This window comes from Camelus ferus, chromosome X (genome assembly GCF_009834535.1).
Source record: "Camelus ferus isolate YT-003-E chromosome X, BCGSAC_Cfer_1.0, whole genome shotgun sequence".
Lineage (NCBI taxonomy): Eukaryota > Metazoa > Chordata > Mammalia > Artiodactyla > Camelidae > Camelus > Camelus ferus.
Genome location: NC_045732.1, coordinates 29,775,265 through 29,788,256, shown reverse-complemented (window position 1 = coordinate 29,788,256; position 12,992 = coordinate 29,775,265). Strand labels below are relative to the sequence as shown.

The 12,992-nt window shown below is 36.9% G+C and overlaps 1 protein-coding gene across 2 annotated transcripts in view; it reads left to right on the top strand.

Moving 5' to 3' along the window:
- The window catches only part of LOC102523807 (dystrophin), a 647,651-nt gene that overhangs the window by 562,575 nt on the left and 72,084 nt on the right, over window positions 1-12,992 (top strand). The window contains exons 36-37 of one of the 2 annotated variants that reach the window (XM_032475797.1): window positions 1,629-1,730; window positions 11,636-11,744. In XM_032475797.1, coding sequence (XP_032331688.1) covers window positions 1,629-1,730; window positions 11,636-11,744 — 211 coding nt within the window. The remainder of the gene's footprint in view (window positions 1-1,628; window positions 1,731-11,635; window positions 11,745-12,992) is intronic. The other variant, XM_032475796.1, reaches the window with a different exon arrangement.

Genomic DNA, 12,992 nt, shown 5'->3' with positions numbered 1-12,992 from the left:
AACTGAAGACTAGGATCAGGAAGAGAAAGGTATTAGTGTTAATCATTTGCAGCACACCTGAAGCATTGCTAAAATTATTGACTAAACGTGTGCTCATTTTCTGAAGGTATAACATTTACACTGGGTGCACTTACAAACAATTGTAAAGGAAGAAGGAAATACCCAACCCTCACAAAATACACTCGGGTTTTGAACTCGTCAAAATTTTCAAGATTTAAAAAAATCATTCTTAGAACTTTTCATCATAGACAGTGAATTAGTACTTGCAATTTTAGGTTTCTTTCTTCCATAATTATTGTCTCTAAAGGTAGGGGTGTGTGTGTGTCTGTGTGTGTGTCTGTCTGTGTGTCTGTGTCTGTGTCTGTGTCTGTGTGTGTGTGTGTATTTTGAACACATACCCATCTAATACCCAGGGTTAGTGTTAATGTTAGGGACGCTTTTAACCAAACTACCTACCTCTCACTGCTATTTACTGTAAGAACTGAAGAAATAATCCTCCCCGAGAGCATGTGATGAGCACCCACAAGTTACAAGACACCCTCCTGTGCCATATAACATGACAGAAAGTTGGGTTCCAAGGACACCTGGCTCTGATGAGCTGAGAGAGAACAGGTGCAGACACAGTATACAAAGGAAACCGTGGCATGAAGACACGTACACACAGAAGTGCTGGGAGGCTACAGAGCAGGAGAGGGAGGAAGAGGGATATGGGTTAATCAGGAGTTGCTATCTGGGGAAGATTGCCCAGGCCCTGACTGACGCCTGACATTGATTAATCGATACTCCATCCCAGTGTTTAACAAGTGTTCCATCCAGAAAGTCTTCTGTAATATTTAACTTCACTTCCTTCAGCTTCAATTTATGCACATCGCTTTTGTTGTCTCTTCAAGAGAGCTAGACAGCAGCCAGTAACAAAGCACTTTCTATTCATACAGCTAAAGAGGGTATTTTGTTTTGTTCTGGTTTTTTTTTTTTTTTTTGGTCATGCAGTTGTGCTTCAGTCTTCTTCAGACTAAGGAAAAACAAACACATTTTTTAAAATAATCTAATCATTCCTCAAAAGGCCTCTTTCGTTTTGACTGCTTAATAATTAATAAGCCTTAATACTGTTCTTTAGGTGTTCATTCTTTGAAAAGAAAATTAACCATATTGACAATGATGTGGAAAGATTTATTTGGTTTCTATTTTGAAACAAAATTTTGGATCCCAAGCCCAGAAAAGAATCCTGTTAAAATAAAGAAGTTTGTAGAGTAAAATGAACATTAGGATTACTGAGAGTACTAAAACTAATAATAGTATTTATCCATAGTAATCCTATGTAATCCTATTCATAAATCATACTTCTTGTTACTGAATTTTACTCTTTCGAAAAATGTAAAGTGTCTCTGTTTCTATAGGATAGTACTATGGCACAACTCAAGAAGATATTGAATGCATTTTTTCAAACTTCTGTGGGTTTCGCAAAGCCATGCATTTCTTTTCTCTGCACTGAAAGCTACTTTATGCCCCGATGTACCATGCAGAAATTGATCTGCAATACATGTGGAGTCTCCAAGGGTATATTTAAATTTAGTAATTTTATTGCTAACTGTGAAGTTAATCTGCACTGTATGTGCTCTTTTCCCCAGGAAACTGAAGTAGCTGTTCAAGCTAAACAGCCGGATGTGGAAGGGATTTTGTCTAAAGGGCAGCATTTGTACCAGGAAAAACCAGCCACTCAGCCAGTGAAGGTAATGAAGCAACCTCTAGCAATATCCATTACCTCATAATGGGTTATGCTTCCCCTGTTGTACATTTGCCATTGCCGTGGTCTATTTATAATCAATGAAATAACTTGTAAAGAAATATTGGCCATCCTGCAGTAGCAGAGGCAGTGCTGTCTTTTTGATCAACATAGCCTATTTATATATTGTGATCTTAAGGGTATTAACGAGTCATTGCATTAAAGGACTCATTTCTGTCCTGGTGTGCTGCCATCAATACAAAAAGGAGTCCCACCTTCAAGGTAGATTAAATTCTTTGAGGCTTTATTGCTTTGCTTGCCAGCCTTGATGCTTTTCATATTGTTTGGCTTAATTCAAATCAAGCTACTGCATCATACTGTCTGTCTCCAACAGCTATAGAGAATCACAATATGATCCATGACCTTTCTTTTCTCTGTTGCTCTTTCTCATGAAAGTGGAAGATCGGCATTCGGGCTTTAGGACTTTAGTGGGTCAAGAATTTTTAGTGAAATGTCATGTAAGTGCTTCTGTCTTCAGTGAAACGCTGGCCTAGGAGAAAGCTTTCTACTTCTTTCCTTTCCTCATGTGCATTTTGAAGTCTAGGACACAGTTATTCACAGGCTAGTACATAAGGAGAGAAATGGAAAACCAGCTAAATTTTCCTCAAAAATAGCTAATCAATGGCTTCCATTTGCAAATGAGAGACTGAGAGTCCAGTGATAAATAGACGTTAGGTATAGGTTACCTTATTTTCTGTGCCTGACCAAAATTATAATGGCTCCCATTATGATGAAGGTTCCCGAGAGCCTATAATGGTGGCTGTTTATTGATCAGTCCTGGTTACTCTAGCTAATGTTGCAGGCTGAGATTTAGTGAGCCTCACCTTTATGTTTAAAACTGCTCTAAAACAGTACAGGTCAATAACCTCATTATACAGAACTAGTTTGTCCTTGCAAATAACATTACCATGACTTACACTCTGTCTCCAAGATCACCACTTATGCTTGGCCCAAGCTTCATTTCTAGAAAATTGTTTGTTTTCTTTACAGTTTACAAGGGCTTTTCCTTAGGTAAACTTAAAGTTTTAGCCTAAATGTAATGTCCAAACACCAGATGCTGAAAGGCACAGATTTCTCTGTTGATATCGATAGACGTTTATTCAGGAATATGTTGCCCCCACTCCTAACATCCCCCCAAAATAATTTGCATCCAGTCCAGGCCTGGTATGATAATTTTCATAAAGTAACAGTGTGTACAGTATTTAGATTAGAGAGCTAGAGAAGTTCCTGAAAGCAGCAAATTTCAGGGTTTCTGTTGATGCTCTAAAGAAAGCCAGTCCCCAAGCAGGCACTTTTCTTGATTAACAGAATGACTTTAATAGCAAGCAATGAGACGGACAAATGGACCATTTTGTAGGTCCACTCCACCTACTCTTGTTTGATCTGCAATGACTTTTTGCAGTGTTTGGCATAATTGTTACAAACTACAAATATGCATTTAAATTGGCTTTTACTTTTATCCTTGTGAAAAACAGAGAGTCTTAATTGAAAGTCAATCCGAAAAATTTTGTTTTCATTATATGTAAACAATCCAAGCAGTTAAGGCTGGCTTAATCATACCCTCAATTCCCGGGCCACTTTGAGATCAGAACTGGGATCGGCCATTTCTGAGCATATGCAATGTCTCCTGTCGTTTTAGTGATATAAACCTTTCTGAAATGAAAGAAAGAGTAAGAAGGTATTTGTGAACTTCCTTCTCTTTTGAATTTCTTGAAATCATTGTGTAGAGTCAGCACTCTTCTTTTCTCATTCCCTCCTCTCCCATTTCCTCTCAAACGAGTTCACTTGGGAGAAGCAGAAGTTAAGTGAAAACTCATTCCTGCTCTCTGATTTATCCCTCACATTGGGGGAGGAATCAACATACCAAGTTCATAGTGGCCAAAGGGCAAGATTGATTTGGGAGATTGGGGGTGTGGAGAAATAGTGTATTCACATGCAGCTTTTGATAAGGGCCATGACCTTGGAAACACTTGAAGGTTAGCTGGAGCTTGTGGGAGCCTAATACCCTAGAGGCTCAAACACTACCTCATAGTTCAAAACATGGAACCCAGCAATACAAGGTAGCAAAGCAGTGGGGTCTGTTTCAGTCTGTACTTGGATTTAAAACTTCTTCTTAAAGGTTAGGGATGATTTTTCCAAAGGATGATCCATTGCTCTGATAGTACATAAACAAAGCCTGTTTTTAACTTGGATTTCATATATCAAAATTGTAAAATTTTGCTGTTCCTAATGCCTTTCCTTCTTAACTTTGGGTTTTCTCACTTCTTAATAGAAGGGAAAAGGGTACGAATAGCCTGCAATACATTTTCATAGAAGTTTGGCTTTGTTTGGGGGAGTAGGTACATACAGAAACTATAATAATTATAAAGAAGATGGTGATATTCTTTAAAAAGAAAATGAAAATCCCTCATGATGTGTATATAAGATCCAGTATTTAAATGGATAATTAGTACGTCCACCACTTGCAGACATTCTAATTAAGGACACATGGGAGAATGATTCTTTTTCTTAGAAAATTGACTGTCTGTTGGCACCTCCACGTTCTGCGTCAGCCAGGCTGTCTTCTTACCTCCTACGCTCACCTCCCAAGCTGAGTCCTGTTTGGGAGTGAGGCTCATTCCTGTTCAGTTTTTTCCTTTTTTCTTCATTTTATCAACTTCTCTAGGCCTTCTTTGATTTTCAAAGATGGTAAATTTTTAGTTTGTTTTTTGTCATCCTTGAATAACCAACTTCTTTCTCATTTTCTTTGAGGACTTCATGTTAAAGATAAAACATATATTCTGAGACAGTTCTACTGATGACATAAATGTAGCACTACATCTCTAATGTAAGAATACTGGAAAAATCTTAGAATAATGTGATTGAAGAGATAAGCATCTTTGTTTTTCTTTCCATCTCCTCTCTCTCTCCCCTACACACACACACACACACACACACACACACACACACACACACACACACACGTACACACACACACTTTTATTTCATTTGATTTGTATATTGTTCCTTCATCTTAATTTTAGAAGCTGTTGAAGACTGGTTGGCTAAGTTCAATAAATTGTTTAGTATTTTGCTAACATTATACCTTTGATCATAATATTTTATAATAATGCTATTGATGGAATCGTTTTAATGTGTTCTGTTTTCCACTGAGTAATGAGTAGGTCTTCCATAGCACCAAATTTAGCAGTTAAAAAGCAACAAAAACAACTGCCATCAGTTGCAACACTATTGACAACTACCCCAAAAAAGCCACTTGTTATTTAAGACAATTTTAACTCTCTTTTCAATTTAAGCATTTACATGAGATTTCCTTCTATTCATACTTATTCTTTAGCTTAATGTGGAACAACACTACTCTTTCTCTTAACAATGTTAAGTGTGTGTATATATTTTGAAATTCTTATGTCACCTTGCATTATTAGAACTGAAAACATCAATGGAATTTAAAATGTCTTGGTTACTTGGTGAAGCAATAAGATCACACCAGTTGGTTTGTTTTGCTAACTTTTTAGATTATCCAAAAATATCTTGTTAAGGTGAATCTAATTATACTTTTTTTTTTATTACTGCTCTTCAATTTTTTAAATGTAAGAGAAAATAGAAGGTGTTAGGAGCTTGCTTTATTTGGCCAAAGGTTTCCACCCCAACCTTTAACACACACACACACACACACACACAAAATTGCTGTAAACAAATGGTCAAGATGGCAATTATAATCTTCCAGGCATCATTTCTTCAGATATAAGCTGCAAAATGACAGCATCATTAGTCATTTTCAATTATAGTCAGTCACAACCAGGGATGTTTCATCTTCCCAGCTGTTTTGTTGTTAATTAACTAGGTTAAGCTGTTTCTTTCTCCTGAGTTTGTTCTACTGCCAACATCAACATCTTAACATTTCCAGGATTCCAACATTCCACTTCCTTAGGTTTATTTTGTTTTTGCCTGGTAATTTAAAATATATTACTCACAACAGATGTGTATCTGAAGATTTATAAATGGTATAGCAGATCAAGTGGTGTCTGGTTCAAAATATTTGCAATTATATATTATACTTATTACAGTATTTGGATTTTATAAATCATCTATCAGATCAAAAAGTTTTTGTTGGTTACATCAGAAATCAATAGCCAGATAATAGACATAAATCTGTCCCCCCCAGATCAGCAGGTCCATTTTGACTAACGCATTTGATAAGCACATTTTCCATGTCAGTGATAACAGAGAAAGTTAGGAGAAGGATTATAGAAAGAGAGTAACAATATTAGAGAGATTTTATGATTTATTAATATATGAGTAGCAGAATTTCATTTTTTTTAATGCAAGTTAGTTTTACAACTGAGGCAAAAGCCTTGACTATAAGAAGTTGAGTAAATGCTAATCACTTACCTTTGAATATAAGGAGAGCCCCACTTCCCCATTGAGAAGATAAATTTATAATAGATTTTTGAGCAACTGATAGAATCATTTAGGAATGTGGATGAGATTGCCAAGTGCCTAATTATATTTAATTTCTTAGTTGATGAGCACTTCCTTGTTTGAAATCTCACATTTTATAAAATAACACACTAATTAGAAATATTGCTTTTGTCCCATTTATATTTTATAAAGCAACTTCATTCACACTCTTCTTATATATATTCCAGAAATCTGGAGCCTACAGTCTTCCTTCTAAGTTATTTACAGTACAGCACTGTTGGAATCCCCATATAGTACTGTTAAAGCTCCCTGTCCAAAAGCAACTAGGAACATACCTATAATCAAAGAGTGAGAGGGGGAGGATATATAGCTCAAGTGTAGAGCACATGCTTAGCATGCATGAGGTCCTGGGTTCAATCCCTGGTACCTCCTCTTAAAATTAATAAATAGACCTAATTATCTCCACTCACAAAAGTAAGTAAGTAAGTAAATAAATAAAAAAAATTTTTAATGAGGATCGTTTAGCTTACTGCAGCAAGGGAGAAAGTCCTCCAGAGACTGTGGGATAAAAGAGGGCAATGAAAAGAGCTGCTAGCAGGGCTTAGCTGGCTGGATGATTCGAAAGAGGAATTAGGGAGATGGAAGCCAGTTTGGATTAGATGCTTTCAAAAAATGGAGTCAGTGTGGTGATCGGGTATCTTAACAATTTCTATCTAGAAGGCAAAAGGATTGAAGCAGGGCAGAGCTGTCTGTCACTGTTAAAGAAGCAGCAGTGCCTCATATTAGTCATTTTTTTGGTGCCAGAGTGGCCTTGTCTCTGTCTCATTCCAAACATGGCCCTGGGGTGCCCTTGTCTCTGTCTAGTTTATTTTCTATGACAGTTTTTTATGTACTTAAGTTAGGACCATCACACCTAACCTAGCTGCCAGTTACCAGAAGGGCCATTTTTCACTTCCTTGGTGTGATCACTGGAATATTTATCTCTAACTTCAACGTCCATTCCCAAAATATTAGGAGAGAGGATCTTTTCATTTTTCTTAGAAGTGTATTATTTACCACTCCAGAACAACTTATTGTTTTGCTTTTTAAAACTATTCTTAAATGACTTGTTTACAGTGGCCTTCACCACTGAGTGTGAGGTACCCTAGGGATAATTGCTAATGGCTTATCAGCTTTCTTTACTTCCTTGCTTTTATTAACAAATTCTCGCAGATGAGCTATAAGCATCCCAAATTCATATCTCTTGAGGTTATTTCAGGCTACTATGCAAGTTTGTTGTCCAAATAAAACAATTGAGACACAAAAGACATTATAAGCTAATACACACTCTTTTCTGAGGAAAAATTTGGGGAAAAAAATCTCAATATAGGCTTACTCATTAGCTCATGCTGGAAGTGGACAAGCGTTTTAGAGATCTGAATTTCACCCCTAGTCCTCGGTTGTATTAATTGCATCTATAGAGACATAGATGTTTCCATTACAATATTGACATGCATATCTGTGTATATACAGCCATAGGTGGATTCATTTATTGATGTAGCAGATATTAATTGCATGCCAAACACTGACACAGGAGAAAAAGATAAGATTTTAAAACTTTGAAAATCCCAAACTCAAATAAAGTTTAAAAAGTATTCCATTTTAAGTTAAAAAGGAAAGCTATTTTCAGAAATGATTTTTCTTATTATTAATTTCTGCTCTCCATAAGGAAGAAATTTTACATTGCTTCATATAATTGTCTTAACATTTAATGACTATTTCCAAGTCAGTTAAAAACAATGGAAAATAATATTCAGCTGCAAACGTCCCTATAATGAAACTAGTTTTGCCCTTTTTAGAAAATGATCTCAGAGTTTCTCCTTTTTGGTAAAACATGAATCCACTATGATTGTTGAGTTTTGAGCCCTCATGAAGAAAGCCTGGGACCTGCAATTTGCTTAGCATATTCAAAGTTTGAAAACTTGGGAAATCTAATCAAGAATAGGACTTGATAACTGTTATCCCACTGATTTTATATTTAAAGATGTTGGAATTTAGACATACACTTGGTTCCCTTAAATTTGGTTACAAATTATTAACATGATTAGCAAATCATTATCTTTTACAAATTTTTACTGAGCATGGCTCAAGTTTATTATGTGGAGAATACTGCATTAGTCGCTGCAGCCAAACATTTTTTTGCTACCCGAAGGAACTTTAGAGCCTAATAGAAAATAGAGAACAGAAAATATGAGCATATGCCAGAGGACCAAAAAGCAAAACAAAACCAAACAAAAAAGAATTTCCATAATATATAAATAATAAATTTCAAGTCTAAAGTGTACCAGGTACTTGAAGAAGTTGCCAGAGTATTTTTGTGACCAGGTGAATCAAAATCTATAGCCATTTTTTGTGATGTTGTTTGCTAATAATTTTGAAAGATTGAGGAACATGCAATTCTGAGCTTATTGCATTTCTGACAGTTTGCAGTATCCTCAGATGTTTGTGGTACATTGAGGGGTAGTACTTGATTTTTTAAATCTGTATATCTGAAATTATATGAATACCTCCTTTACCCATCTGGAAATAACAGTGAGAAGATAACATTCTAATAAATGAATAGACCATTCAGAGTTAATGGATTAATAAAAGGGAATTGAATATATAAACATGTTACTTTCAGAATAACCAAACCTAGTCTTTTAAGCATCAAAGTATTTTCATTTTAACTGTTTTAATGAAAACTTTTATTTACTATCTTCTATTTTGCTTCATTAAGCAGTGAATAATAACTAACCAACAATGTTATAGTACTTTACAGTTCACAGAGTTCTTTTCACATAAAATATCTCATTTAGTTTCTCCAACAAAGCTATGAGTTAGGTGGTAGTGTTATATCCACCTTTCAAGGATGATAAATCTGAATGACCTGCCTGATTTGCCAATGATCACACAACCAGTAGTAATGAGTTAGGACTGAAATCCAGGACTTCTGATTCTAAAACAGAGTGTAATTTAAACTTTTCTTAATTTTCAAGGTCATCTTTATAAGCATCATTTATTGTTCTGTTTCATTATACAATGATGCACATGGAATCAGTGTTTAGTACGGATCACTGTTGCTTCAGTTGACACCCAGATGAAGTAGTTAATTTGCTTTTAAAAGCCAGATTGTAAGATAAATACTTTAAATATTAGAATCAGATTCAACACAGTGAAATACTTGTACCATGAAAAGAAGGTGAAACCTAAGCCAGCTATAGAAACAGCAAACTTCCATGTCTCTTCACCCACTCACTATGGGGCCATATGCTTACTGAGTGGAAGAGTGGGCAGATCTCAGCAGTATGTAAATCAGCCTATAATCTCTCTCTCTCTCTCTCTCTCTCTCTCTCTCTCTCTCACCCACCATATATAGGATACATAGGTGACTTCCTATAGGTTAAATGATGTGTGATGAGACCTCACCATCTGCTGCACTGTTATCCCTTCAATGAATGACCAAGATCGCTACATTTTCTAGTTATCTACTTTTACATTTATTGTCTCTTCCCTATTATCTATTGCTACTTCTTATTAGCAACATGGTTACTTCTAGTTCCTCTTAATATTATGTCCCTGTGAACTCACTGCAACTTTGCAGGAAGATCAAGAGACCAAATATATATTAATTCACTAGCCTTTGATAGCATTTAATTCTCAGTGTTTAGTTCTGATGTCAGAATGGAAAAACATCTTCCATATGTCATGACTTTCAGTGATAGTTTTCCTCACTGATCAGAGGCATTTTTTTGTTTGTTTTTGAATTCAAGGCTTCTATTTTAATAAATAAAAAGAGTTATATTCATTGATGTGATGGTAAATGTTTAACAGCATGCACTCTGGGAGAAGAAATTCAAAGCCTTGATTTGACATGATGTCAGACACAATGGAATAAATAACCTCAAGAGCATAGATGATAGTAAAAATAGGAAGGGATAAAGTTTTAGCATTTATTTTAGGATTTATTCCCTTGGCAGCTTTTCTTAAGTGGGGTTCCTCAAGAGAATTAAGTCCTATAGAAAATTATTTTTTTCTTATTTTTGTCAAAGATGGTGCATATCTAGTCCATTGCAGATGCTTAGGTACCTCATTACTTATAATGGATGCCTTAGTCTTTGGTCTTGGACAATTAGCATCAGCATCAACTGGAAATTTGTTAGAAATGTACATTTTGGGGCCCCACCCAAGACCTCGTAAATCTAGAGCCCTGGGGCTCAGACCTAGCAATCACTGGTTTAATGACGCCTCTAGGCGTTTCTATTGGTCCCAAAGTTTGTTTACCACTGCTTCGGCACGTTAGGATAAATTCTCCCCCAAGTCCATTGAGAAAGTTTACCATAGGACCTTTGGGTCCTCTGCTCCCAGCTAGTGGAAAGGGAAAATACAGGTGGAGAAACCTCACTCATTTTTCAAAAGTCTCAGCTCAGAACTGACAGATATTACCTCTGCTCGCTTTCTCCTGGCAGTAAGTAATCATACAGCCACCCAGCGGGGTACTGGAGGCAGCTTGTATCTGCTCATGAGAGTCTATTATCAGATTTTCAGGCATTTTGTGAGCCACTTGACAGTCTCTTGGTAACTTAAAATTGGCTATCGTGGGAGTGTTTACACCACAGAAATGAGCAAATACTAAGATCAGTTCTTTTTTTCCAGAGAGCCAGTTTTTAATACATACCAGCACACCCCTGACATAGGCTTGGCTGACTCCTCCAGGAGCTCTGCAGCTAAATAGACTCTCAGCCTGGTCCTACTTGGAACCAAATTGACTGAGCCTTTATACTCTCACCTTGATCAGTCCTTAAATTAGGGCTGCCCTGGGAAGGGCCTGCCCTTGGGCAAGGCAGATATCTGCAGCTGAGACGGTCCCTAAAGGGACTGAGGACTGAAGGATGTCTGCTGACATCTTTTTTCACCATTTGGAACAAGAGTTCTTGCTTGAAGCAGACTCTAAGAGTCTGATCCCCATGTGTACCACGGCCCTTCCCTCCAAGGGATTCTAATATAATTGATCTGGGATAATTCAGGACTGTAGGATATTTTTAATGTTGTCTAGAAAAGCCCCATATGCAGCTACACTAGATACTATTTAAGAGTCAAGCCAGTGGGTGAGACGACACTGTTTTTTGTTTCTTTGTTTTGTTTTCATGAGTGTTTGCACTCTACTTCTTTAAATGAAATTGTGCCTGGAGCAAGAACCTGTATGAAGCAAACAATCAATAAAATTTTGTGGCATGGTTGGCTAAAATAATTACAATAACTTTGAAAGAAATTCTACTCACAACAAGTAATTTAGAAGTAAAATACAATAGAAATACAATAATGTATTCACAAAATAAATTAATAACGTTGTGAATTAAGTTACTTCAAGGTGGTAATCAAATAAATAACATGTATGCTTTTCTATTAAAGAAGAAGTTAGAAGATCTGAGCTCAGAGTGGAAGGCGGTAACCCATTTACTTCAAGAGCTGAGGGCAAAGTGGCCTGGCCCAGCCCCTGGACTGACCACCATTGGAGCATGTAAGTATGCTGGATCACATTCTCTATGGCTGTAGACTTTTGCTCAGAAGGACCATAGTGAGGTGATCCCTGAGTAAAAGGGAAAATTGGTTGCAATTCTGAAAATAGGAATTAACTTGTGTTATTTACTATGCAGAATGTCCTAGAGTAGCTTCCTTGGATATGGACTCTGATTCATGGTATTGGACAACAAAAGTATACTGGGGTGCGTTCTGCGGAGATACACCTGCGATACAGAAAGGTCCATGTCAATAGACAGCAGAAGAGGCTGCAGGGTGATTTGACTGCAACAGAGGTCTCAGCCAGTTCCACAGGAGCCTGAGAACTGGGCTGGCTCTGCAGAGCTGAACTGAATTACGTGGAGAGGGCCTGGCCTTTGTATTGCTGAACCAGCCAGTCATTGCCACTGGGAGGAAAGGTGACCTTAGAAGAGTCTTCTGGGCCTAAGGCAATTCCCAGTGAAGAACACCATCAAAAACCAGTACTCGAGTAGCAAGGATGGGTGTGTTGTCCCTGAAGAGGGAATCAGGGTAGAGCTCCAGAGTGGCTTCTAAGAGTAAATGCATGATGATTCCATCTCAGTGACTCCTGTATCACTTACACAATAGCCTATACAAATCTGTGAAGCTACGGGAACACACCCAGTCCTAGCACCTCCCTCTGTCCCATTTGAAAACAATTTTAAGAACTCTTCCAATTTTGGTTCAAGAGAAAGAAAAATGGACCGTGACTACCACAAGTGGACTTGGGGGAGGAATGTTTCTTCATTTAGCTATAGTTTTCACTTTTGTTTTTCCTGCATCTTTTCAGGCTATTTTATTTCACTTTCTATTCATTTGTTAGTAGAAGGTAGGCATAAAATCTCATGGCAATGTTAATGCTGGCTTTGAATCTTAGGAAAAAGAAGCCAGAAACCGTCTTCGCTGTACCAATTCTATAATTAGGCAGAACTAAAAACATCTTTGGTTGGTTTTTTGTTGTTGTTTTTGTTTTTACTTCCCCTTTTTTTTTGGAGGGGGGCGCTTTGTCTGCTTTTCAAAGATCAGATGAAGTATTAACCTATGGTGATTAGTTGTTAAAGTAAACTTGATTTTTATTTTATATCAAGTAGAAATATACCACAGTGGAAAGATTACAGCCAGGGTAGCACAATGATAATTCGATAGAGGATAAATAGTGCTTGGGTTAAAAGAGGCCATGCAATATGGGGACAGTGTGTCTCTTGTACCCACTGGGGTTTCTGAGAAG